The sequence below is a fragment of the Branchiostoma belcheri genome, unplaced genomic scaffold (assembly GCF_001625305.1).
Source record: "Branchiostoma belcheri isolate BF01 breed outbred unplaced genomic scaffold, Haploidv18h27 scaffold88, whole genome shotgun sequence".
Lineage (NCBI taxonomy): Eukaryota > Metazoa > Chordata > Leptocardii > Amphioxiformes > Branchiostomatidae > Branchiostoma > Branchiostoma belcheri.
Genome location: NW_017804553.1, coordinates 931,542 through 943,558, shown reverse-complemented (window position 1 = coordinate 943,558; position 12,017 = coordinate 931,542). Strand labels below are relative to the sequence as shown.

General features: G+C 41.3%; 1 protein-coding gene across 1 annotated transcript; it reads left to right on the top strand.

Moving 5' to 3' along the window:
- Positions 1 to 785: 785 nt before the first annotated feature.
- On the top strand, positions 786 to 10,639 carry LOC109487408. Its single transcript, XM_019791398.1, has 4 exons — positions 786 to 1,011; positions 7,421 to 8,400; positions 9,148 to 9,265; positions 9,572 to 10,639. The coding sequence occupies exons 2-4, from the start codon at positions 7,595 to 7,597 to the stop codon at positions 9,767 to 9,769; spliced, it is 1,122 nt and encodes a 373-aa protein (XP_019646957.1). The 5' UTR covers positions 786 to 1,011; positions 7,421 to 7,594; the 3' UTR covers positions 9,770 to 10,639.
- The last annotated feature ends 1,378 nt before the right edge of the window (positions 10,640 to 12,017 follow it).

The window sequence follows — 12,017 nt, the reverse complement described above, 5'->3', positions numbered from 1 at the left end:
AGCCTGGTGTTGATCCTAACGCATTCATACTCTCCAAGCAGAGGTTGATGGTGGAAGATCGTTTGCTTTTTATATATGGTCCGTTTTTTTGTCTCTACCGAGACTCTACCGAGACAAAAAAACGGACCATATATAAAAAGCAAACGATCTTCCACCATCAACCTCTGCTTGGAGACTCTACCGAGACAAAAAAAACGGACCATATATAAAAAGCAAACGATCTTCCACCATCAACCTCTGCTTGGAGAGTAACGCATTCAGGCATAGAACATAGAACGGTTGTGGATACGACAGGTAGCACGCCTAGCACAGGTACGGAGTCTGAAGACTGCCGTGACTCAGGTGACCTGTGACACAGGGGAGGACCTTTCAGTGAAGCAGAGTAAATATGTGCGGATTGTTGTGTGCCGACATGCCGGCGTGACTAGTCAAACAGCGCTGAAAAGAACGGACAACAATCCCGTCAGCGATAACTGTGTTAGTCTTCCATGGGAGAACTGTGGAAAAAGGAACGGGCGATGCCAATAGAACACTTCCAGGGGACGACGCATTTCCTTAAACTTATTCAAGTCATTAGTGGCTGATCAATAGTTTGTGGTACACCGATTAAAAGTTGACTACAATGTTTGCAATTCAGTAGAAAAAGTTTCAAGATCTCAGTTTATTGAGAAAGCGACGTTTCATAAAGATACATGAGAGATGCCCCCCTCTGCCGGAAAAGGTACAACGTGCCAAGTGACCTGAACGGGTGGTTACCGCTTGTCATTGCACGCTAGCAACCGCAATGTGTGTGCCGCTCTGTGTTACCGTCAGGCCCGGGGTAGGCAGGCGCAGTATGGGAGATTCAAGTCAGCTTTCATAAAGGCTGGCTCGGTGCTGTGAGTGAACATCGGTGTTCCTGTGACTAAGATAACTAGTATCATATCATCACCACTGCTGCTCGTTACTGAAGGCCATGATGAAGGTAGAGAAATAGAGACTACAACGATACGAAGACACGGAGATAGCAAGGTAAGGATGGACATATATTATCTTATAAAGACCCTTCAGAACGTATTTCAATTTCAACGTAAGAAAATCGTCAACGTTTCTTTGAACTAATTTACCAAATACGACATCACTCTCCGACGCCTTATGTCTAATTGATAAGGCAATATACTAATATACCATTTGGGGGAAAACACACTTCTACACATGTAATTAAACAGGTACCGTTCCCTTTATATGCTATTATCAAGAAATCACGAAAACACATGTTTAATCTCTATACCTACCTTTGTAACCAACTACTGCTCTGATACGGCTGTGAATTATGACTGTGACTCCCCAACAACCACGTGTAGAACGCACCCCAGTGCTCAGATGTGCGGTTACTACTGGTCACTAATTATATAAAAGAGTTCAAAGTCAGAAATCACCTTTGTGCAAACAACGGTACTAAAACACCTTGTTACGAACAAATCATGGGCCTAAACGTATGTGTATGGAAACAGGTTTGATCTATCGTGAAAGTCATGGAAATCTGGCTTTGAGTATGCTTCTAGTGTAAGTCTGAAAGTACTGATAGAACGAAATAGCATTGTCCTGTGTTTAACATTTCGTTCTTTCTATTTGTAAGTCACATAATTTGTACCCGCGTAGCTATTTTTACAGGACTAATTTACAGCATTGTTGCACTGTTACGTTCGCTGAATACGAACAGATTTACAAGTTTGTAGACGCCAATTGCACGAGGAAGCCTTTAACTGTCACGCTAAGAGCCAGGTTTACTTTTTACGCCGGAATCCATGGAGAAACCAGCGACACATGGGAATGAGACACAGCAACAGGAGTTAAGACTGCTATGTTTGCCTCGACGTGTATTCCGTGAGCAGTATACATGTATGTTACAGTGCAAGGCTATGACTCAACTAGTACTGTAGGGAAAGTTTGCCACTGCTTTTAGGCCAACCATATAAATAATTGACTTGAAGGGATAGTTTGAGTTTAAAAAAATCTGGGCAGGCTCTTGATGAAAATTAAATGCGAGATATGGTTCATATAAATAGGTGCGTGAAGAAAGTTGTTAACAAAATACTAGGAGTAACGTGGGAGAAAAAAACTGTAATGGGTGCAGTGTTGCAACTGCCATAAATCATTATAGTTTTAACCCTGTCAGTAAAATGACATTATTTATAGAACTAGAAACGAAAGAATTGTTCTCATTGAAAGTCAATAACATTTTCACCCATGAGAATAATAAGGAGTCAAGCCAAACCTCTTTAAGTGATACATGAAAGTATGAAATCTTCCGTGACATAAGGGTGACCTAATCACCTCATAATCCTTCCTTAATCCTATAATGATCCTTAAATCATTGCTTCTTTACAACGAAGACGTCAAGTAAGACATAAGGTACGGGAAACACCTGGGAAGGTTTGGAGGTGGGACGTGAATTACTCCAACAACGGTGGTGGTCTGGCGTCTACGCTGTAAAAGATACTCAGTATGGGGTAGATACCATAAAAATACCACTAATTTTGAACGTTGTAGTTGCTATATTACAAAATATCTCCGTGGTTGTGCAGTGTGAGATCGGAATAGTAGACCTACTGTATGTTATCTTTGCCAAATTAATTATGGCGGAGCGGTTCTAACATGAGGCTATGAAAGGGGGGCCCACATCAACTGTTGACGTTGACCACTGAGTAAATTATGCAGGGCTTAATTATCTGTTTTCTTTCGTTCTCGCGATCAATTAGTTGACAATCACTGAAACGTTTTCCCCAAAATTGGTCAAGATAATACCACAGCACCCTGAAAGAACACAACACACGAACCATCAATCTTGTGAACTCCTTTTGACGTCAGAAAGTGTCACAGATCACTGCGAAGAAACGGCAGCATTCTAATCGCCAGAAGGGATTTTCCACGCCAGAAGACACAGTAACACGGCAAAATCCGATAAGAGAAAAAGTACTATACCACCAGTCGATCTCCAGGGTAAACATATGGGTACTCGGGCTTCTGTCCTGTCTATAAGATAATCAGTAAACAGTGGTTGGTACCTACTCGTGGAAATAGAGGTAGATAGCATAACGTGGAAACATGTTCTCCGTGTTTTATTCTGCAAGATGTGACGGTACAGTTTTCTGAGTACGTTCGGAAGGGTCTGAGGTAGGTGCTTCGTGATTTACTCTCAATAGTAAAGTTTAACGTTGTTTTGGAAAGATGTTAAATTAACTACGGTAGCTAGCTTTTAATATGCGTGTGAAAAGGGATAGGTATATTGGATGGTTAGGAGCTAGGTTGATTGGTGAGAGACGAGTTGTTAACGGTTAGTTCTGGCCTAAAACTATCGTAACAGGTAGTACTATATAAGCTCGTCGTCGAAAAATTGCCTCTGAAATTTAAATAATGTAGATCGGCAATTTGTCGACGAGCTTGTAAAGTAATACATTTAACAATCGTTTTAGAGCAAAACTAACAATCGTGGTGTTATTTTAGATTAGCAGAATTTAAATGCAACTTGTTAAACTGTATGATGAAAAATAACTTAGTTAACGACTTAAAATTGCAGGATCAAGTACTAAGCACGGTACTTTCTCCTGGATGATCATATTGAAGCGAAATGGATTTGGAAAGAAACTGGTCAATACAACTAAAAAGACCAGACGAGTCGACAACGCTAATTGAAAGCTAAAACAAACCTAGAAGGCTGCAGTCACCCAGAGAAGTACACACATTAACGATTCACTTCGTGGTAATCTTTTGTTCAAAGTGTGTTCAGTGACAATTACCCAATTGAGATCCATTGTTCCTCTCGGAAATCTCATTCCACCGATGGGGCTCTTAGTCTTGTTACTGTTGGCTCACAAACACACCATTCGCATCCACCCAATTAAGTGCTATGTTTACACAAGTGACGATGCCGGTGTGAGTTTTTCGTTAGGCGAACATCTTTAAGTGATATTTAGATAGACGTATGTGATAGAGAGTCCAAATCTACTAGAAGAAACTAGAAATACATTCTACATGAAACAGACTATATATATTATAAGCTCTGCCAAAGTTGTTACTGCTGTTACATGTACCTTCATGACTGTACAATTAGGCTAATTGGCTGCAATTTATGTGTTGATAGTCTTGGTTTGGACTTAAATCAACGTGACATATCTATTGTTGGCTCCCAAACATAACATAACCCCCTATTATAAGAACCGAAGCATGTTGTAGGCCTTACCTCCACCGCCCTGACAACTACACCACAACTACTAAATCAGGTACTAGTAATCAAATTATATTCTCAAAAGCCGTGAACCCCTTACCCTGTCAGGACATTTACGCAAAGCTAGAACACAAAGTAATCAAAACCTCTCTGGAACAACTTTCAGGCAGCCAAATAGTCAATTAATGCAACCTCAACGCTGCCGTCATTCCACCTTGCTACGTTGCTAGGAGCGCCGGACATTTCCTAATATTTGCTCCCCTTTTGTCTTTCTCGTTCTTGATTTGTATTTCATGACGCCGTAGGGTGGACCTTTGACAAGTGCAACCGTAAATCACCTACAAAAACTAATAAGCGGTTGGAGAACCCTGATTAGAAAACACAACAGCGGCCAATATTGTACTCCTGAAGGACTTTATAAGTCGCCGTTCCAACATAGTGGCTTCGTCAAGGCTATTACTTCTTTCGTATACAGGAATTCCAAACTCACTTTAGGGGATTATGACGACAGAAGAATCTTAATTCACACGTCGATTTCTGTGGGTTCAGTCGGCTCCTTGCTTGGATACACTTCAAATATTTGTCCAAGCCGACACTTGGGGTACAAAGCTTCCCCATTCAGGCCCCGGCGCGGGTTTTGTCTGCCTCTTAGAAAGGGCCATTCAAATAGCGACTATTGCGGGAGGGGTCAGGGATAGGAGTTCTGTGTGGGATACATAGTAACAACGGACAAACTGTATGTGAAGGTGTGTATGGCAAGGGAATGGCGAAACCGGTTCTGTAAATGACGACAAACATTGTGGTTTTACTCTACAAACTTCGCCAGTTATGCTCGACAAAATGATGTTACTACTATGAAGGTATGTTCGTACTTTGTTCGATATTTTCAACTCTGAATTGTTCATATAGACTTTACCACTTTTATTCTTTACTGTCAAAGCGTGTCGTCAGTCTTGTGTGTAATTTTAGTAGTAATCTAGGTTCTTCCGTGTGTTTAATGAGAAAGCAAAATGAAATACTAAAACGTATATCTCATTGTGTGCGGTTATCAAGAAAGGAATATGACATTGGAATTGGCACAACGACACTACATATTATTAAGCACCTTAGCAGCACTCGACAACAATGTTGAACACTCCTTGAGTATGTGCTAGCTGGAGACTTGAGAGTCTGTACAAGTGAAGCACATCGCCTTGAGAAATGGTGCATATACGGAACACGTGTAGGTGTTTACTGACACACTATGTCTCTATGGGTGGGTTTTCATGTGAGAAAAGACTTACAACAACAACAACAACTTTTACCGGAGAGGGGAGTCAGTCAAACGATAGTCATATACATCCAAGAGCGTGGATTTGCCCCAAGCACGGTTCTGGATAGGCTTGGGGTTCTGGATGATGTGCATGGTTCTGGATACATCAGCGTGCATGTACGTCTACCAGTGACAAAACTAATATGATTAAGTTTTCGCTGCCAAATTCCCCATGACAGGCCATACTGTACCAGACTACAGTGTTGCGGTCGTAATAACGTTTTACAGTCTTTTATCCTGGATCAACCTGTTCTGTAAATTTGCCTTTTTTCTCCCCATGTTACCGACACCCCGTGTGGTGCATCCTTCAGTGATCCTTATTTGCACAGGTTGACCCCTTACAACCGCCCCTAGATTGTTCAGGAACATGTTGGGTGCATGTCCTAACACTCAGGTGACACGTAACATCACTTCAGAGATAAGGCCTTTTACATTCATTTCGTCCACTTTGTTTATTTGTTTATTAGACCGATCTCCATTAGTTTGTACAGTTGCCATACATACTATTCTTCCTGGAGTCGTTAACTACAAAATACTTTGTATAGGCGGGGTGCAAGGCGAAAACTTACAAAGATGAAGAATCTTATTGCTGTTTTAGGTTCCTTAAGAAAAAAAGTACGACAAATCTGTACAGTCACGTATTAGGTCGCCGTATGATTTTGATGCCGTACAATTTTCAGACAGGATGTGACAGAAACAACCACCGACAAGGATCTGAGACAGTTTTTTCTTAACAAGATAACTCAATTTTGCAGGCCACATGCACGGTTATCCCCAGAGTGTCCTCGTGTTGTGGCCATACATGCACAACGATCGTACGACGTATTTAACCGGGCCCTTAGATAAAAGAAGTGTCGAGCGGATACGGTCCCACAGAATCTCCATATCTTTCAGTCCGTCCAGGCCGTATCAACATCATCCAGCATAGAACAATTAATTTTGACAAGAGTATACACAGGAAGAAATATGGTGACCTTAAGGAGGAGGTCACATTACATACTCAAGTGAAGCCCATTTACTAAAACAACACTTGATACGGTCTACACAAACGTGTTTACAATCAATTACATTTCTGCTTGAAGAGGATTACAAGGGGTGGTATAAATCATTGGGAAAAAAGTAAACTCCAAGCAGATTCCCCTGGGGGCAAGACAGTATCAAATAGGCCGGGCAGTTACCATTAGCCGCATTAATGGTAACTGAAGATTAGGAAAAAAGTTGAGGGTACACCATGTCGTTGTGTATGTAGTTTGAGATGATAAATAAATATAAACGATACCAAAAACACAGGAAGGATTCGTTATGCAATAATCATGTATTATAACATGTCTGACTAAATTTTATTTATTCCGGGACAACATTTCAGACCATTTGTAGACTGGCGAGTGTTCATTTTCTAATTAACAGTAGGTTTGATGAATGAGTGTTTAAACAAAATTAATGCGGTACACTTTTACCTTTATATATGATAATTTCTCATGACAAGGTTGCTACGTATACTGACCTGAAAAAATAACTTATATATTATAGACTGGTTTGTTGGAAAAGAAGATGAAATGCGTTTCATTAGAACTCGGTGGCAAGAAGTTGAAAAACGACGAGGCATACAGGATCTACAGCACAACTCTACCAAACGCAGATTTGTCAAATGGCGCACATTGAGGGTGTATTTCCAGACAGACAAAAACCATAAGACCCTTTTTAAGGACCTGATTCCGGTCCTATTGTTTGAGAGTACATACTTGACGGCCCATTGCCAGTTGACGTAGGAGCCACACAGAACTCATAAATTTTTCAACAAATTTCAACAAAGGTGTGACATTTACTTTCGCGAAAAAAGTGGGTCATCCCCGTTTTTCTTTGTGTCTTAACGTGGATTGTGGTGCTTATTTCCCATGCAGGTATGGCGTCACTCGGCAAGAGGACATTGACATGGGGGGCAGACACAACTGAAGAGAACAGCAGCTACAACTAGTCTGAGAAGCACAATGCAAGCAACATACATCACTTAAGTCCTTGCCGCAACATTGCAGACAATCTAACTCTGACAAAAAGGGAAAATTTATCGACTCAAGATGGCCAAGAAGTCAACGCAACTGGACAAGACCATCTGCAAGTTCAACAGCATCTACGCAGAGAGGAGACTCAAGAAGCAGATAGATCTGATCGAGAAGGACCGCAAGCAAGTCCTTCTGAAGATCGAGCGGGAACAGATTCATCTCAAGAAGGAGCTGAAGGACCAGCGGCGACAGAAGATGTCGAGGGTCTTCCCCGATCCGCCTGATGGAGTAGAGGACGAGGAATCCTCGGGTAGGAAGAAGAAAACGAAGCACAAATCGAAGAGAAAAGTGACGATAGGAGAGGACGTCCACGAGATTGACAGCGAGGATCTGCATGGGGTTTTAAACGGCAACGGATTGCTAACCGCCCCTGGGATAAACAGGGGAACTCGGAGAAACTTAAACAACGATTCTGACGACGAATCGAGCCAAGATGGAGACGATTCGGATGAAGAGGTGGGAAAATCTCATTCGAGGATCAGGTTTGTCAACATCCCAACGGCGACTACAGAAAGCGCGAACGGATCAGAGATAGACAGCCCGTACACGTCGAGTGGGTACGGCAACTGGGCGGACCGAGTGTCTCATCTGAACCGCTCCAACAGTGTGCAGCTACCGGCCGCGCCCAGACACACACCGTTCTCGGGACGCCCGACAACATCCTCGGGGGCAGTCAGTACGGGACCCACGAGAAGCACCAGTAATCTAACGTCCAGAAGTTTACAAACTCCGCTGGGTAGATCTACACCCGTTGGGACTAGGGGAGCTGCTGCTGGCAACAGGCGACCGGTTACGGCGGGTAATGGACCACTCTACGGGAAGTAAGTCCAGCTTTCTTATATTTTCTATATCCAGATTCGGTATCTATACACATACAATTAAAGCATAACAAGAGCTGTTGATGTTTAATACCTGAAAATACAGACAGATGTAGTGAAAAAACGCATATATATCTGGACCCATATAACTAGCCATATACCGAAAGTCAACATAAATGAAATCCGTCAAACACTCCGTGATGAGTTATAGCTGCAAACACGATCGAAAACAGTACCTTCCCGCGGACAGATATCTCCTTAGCAGGTAATAAACGAGAGGTACGTTTGTTCATACTCAGTATGTTTACATAGTAAAACGTTAAACTTTATTCCAACACACTATTTACAGGGATCAAATTTTCAGCGACCACTGTCGCCTTCATCAGGATAATTAATGACCAATCACTTCACAACGTGATCTCGCGAGAGTTACGGTTTACAAACACGTGACCTTATTCACACGAGACTTTACTGATACGTGACGTAAGCAATTGATCAAAAGTGCTAGGGAGTTAATATCGTCCACCATCTCTATTAAGTGATTGGTCATTAATTATCCTGATGAAGGCGACAGTGGTCGCTGAAAATTTGATCCCTGTAAATAGTGTGTTGGAATAAAGTTTAACGTTTTACTATGATTACTACCAACACAGATGAACTTTCATGATAATCAGTATGTTTACGTTTATATCACAAGGCAAAATGCGTACAAATAATAAACACAACTAATATTAACCTTGTTTTTCCCAGCTCAAAGCCACCGCGATATTCCATCATCAAGAAACAGGTTGAAGAGGAAGAGCACGAAACCGTGATGCGCATGCGTAAAATCTACCAGCAGAGAGAGAACGAAGAGGTGGACAACAAGGTTGGTCTGAAATTTTCATATTTCTGGTCCGAAGAAAGATTCAAGAATATGCAGAAATGCTTACCACCACCAGGGGGCACTATAGAGTAAATCAAAACTCGTTACCATGGTGACAGACGTCTGGCCCAGATCATTGACCTTATGTGTTTGGAGAAGAGGAAACTGAGCAAAAACAATATAGCCTGGTTACCGCAAATTTACCGGACTTGGGAGCTATGAATATAATTGGTAACCAGGCCAGGAAGTTCCCTTCGATAAACATAATAAACGCATACTAAAACTCAGATCCAATTTTGTGCCGTGCAGGTTCTGTGTTTCCTGGGTAAGCAGGCGCGGAAGGTGAGCATGCCGCCCATCACCACGGCTGAGGAGGCTGAGATCCTGGACAAGATCGGGTCGCTGGTGCGGGCGGTGGACAGGCGGAGGAAGATGAGCGCCATGCCCAGCGTGGGGGAGGAATCTGACAACAGCAGGAAGACGTCCACGACAAGCAACAAGAGCTGATAGATGTAATTACCTTACGCGAAGCCCCTGTCACACCAAACGTTAACTTTGACACTCAGACGCCCCATCCCTGTGCTGTGCAGGAGTTCTTCGTAACGTTACATAACGTCAGTATAGTAAGATGGGCGCTATGCCCACCGTTCGAAGACATCAGGATGACGTCCACAACAAGCAACAAGAGCTGATAGATCTAAATTTGCCTGGGTGCCAAACTGTTGCCAGGGGCAGTAGCCGAAAATTTTCCATAGATAACATTGCAACAGCTCAGATAGAAAAGAGACAAATTAGATACCCACAGGTGCTCTGGGATCGGGGCTTGTGACTTCCCCCAGCCGAAAGGTGTATCGTGTCGAGCAGTGGTCTGGCATGCAGTCTACTGGTAGATGGAACTCACATGTACGTACTAAAGGAATTTAAACTGACTGAGAAGTTTCAAGCCCAGAAGTTTTCAGATGACACCCGCCATCTTTCTTCAGCTTTCAAAGAAGGTAGTCACGTGGCCAGAGGCTAAAAGTTCAACACAGTCCATGTGATTGGACGAGAGTGTGTGTATCATAAACTTTTTCGACGGTCGAAAAGTACGGAGCATCAAACTCAATCATGAGGCAAAATCTTCCACGCGAATATAGGAAAAGACTGTGCCAAAAATTGCAATAAACCTCTGAGAGACATAACTTCTTCAGGTTTTCAAGAGTATACGTTTCAAAGAGGACAAACGTGTTATTTATCTGAAATGTTTCATAGAGTATAATGTATGTGATACCCGTTTCAGGGTATGCTTTGAAACTGTGTGTTTGAACCTTCATATCGATATAAAGAAACCTTGTGGAAATATTCTAATGGTATATATTTGCGTTTATCCGTCCACTGTACCAAGTTGAACACAACATATCCAATGTTTTCTCTTTGCAGTTTTTTTTATAAAACTTAAATATAACTTACATTATTAACAGTGACAGGCTAAAAATGCTAAGAAGTGTTTGACTTCATGTTGAATATTTCAACATGTTAATTAACCTAGATATTGAGTGCTGCTAATAAATAAACGTTATGTAATCTGAAAAAAAACTTTCCAAGAATGCAGTGATGTTCCATGTAGTGTTTGTATCTAAGATACCGATATGTTATCATTTGTATCTGTGTGCATACTTCTAACCGAATGTCCAGAAGACAATAAAATGAATGTGAGATTCTTCGACCTATCCATTGTAGAATTTTTCTTTTATTGAGTCATATCAATCATTAGTTTTCAGACTTTCTTTAGACACAGAATAAAGATAGATACATGTACTATAAAAACCTATATGACTTTGGAAAAAAGAAAATTAACTTACACAATACTATTAGCACATACCTCAATGGGCAAGGTCCACTGGTATAATTTGATCTTAAGAGGGAAAAAAAGAACTATTGTATCATGATACCTGGTTGCATAATACTCATGGCTTGCTGACTTACATACAATGTATACTTAGTATATCTGAAATACCCTTTCCAATTGGAATGAGAAGTCTTTGCTTTCATCAGATTCTGTACAGCAAGTACATTTCTTGGACATCCTCCCATGGCAGGGGCAGCGGCTCCGAATTCCTTCTCCACCCCTTACAGGAATTCGAAGCCGCTGCCCCTGCCATGGGAGGATGTTCTTGGACCCCTATTGTAGAGAGTCAAAAGCACTGAAGTTTTACATAGATGTGGTTTTCACAGGCTACATTGATTCTACTGAACATGGAAGCAATAAATTTCCCAAATGAAAAGTTCAAAGTTTCCCCAGTGCAGCATAAAGTGTACATTAACTTGACCATCTGTACAGATAGGTGAGGTATATCAAACAGCTAACATTCTCAAGCTTTAGTTGATTATATTGGATTGCTTTTCAAGTTTTTAGTGAGTGGTACATTATTGCATGAAGTACATCTTTTTTTGCTGTACAAATATTTCTCAATGTTCTGTTTAAGTTTACACCTCCCTGCAGACTTCAACTACATGTACATGTATAGCTGACACACATTTGGTCAGTGAAAGTCAATCATAAGTTAGCCCACATTGATATACATTATGTATAAATATCCACATAACCATCCATTGCAATTGTGATGCATTCTAATCATTACATCTTATTCAAATATGGCTACATAAAAGATTGAAGAATACAACACAGTGTTCACAGTCTTCTGTCAAGTTAAGTCTACTTTTAATTCATAAATTGAAAAGAAGAAAAAATACAAGTTAATCTCAAGACTCCAGC

Bases quoted from the DNA above. Each gene is read 5' to 3' on its own strand.
- LOC109487408 (XM_019791398.1), top strand. From the start codon at position 7,595: ATGGCCAAGAAGTCAACGCAACTGGACAAGACCATCTGCAAGTTCAAC. The intron at 8,401-9,147 runs GTAAGTCCAGCT...TGTTTTTCCCAG, and splicing joins AATGGACCACTCTACGGGAA to CTCAAAGCCACCGCGATATT. The intron at 9,266-9,571 runs GTTGGTCTGAAA...TGTGCCGTGCAG, and splicing joins ACGAAGAGGTGGACAACAAG to GTTCTGTGTTTCCTGGGTAA.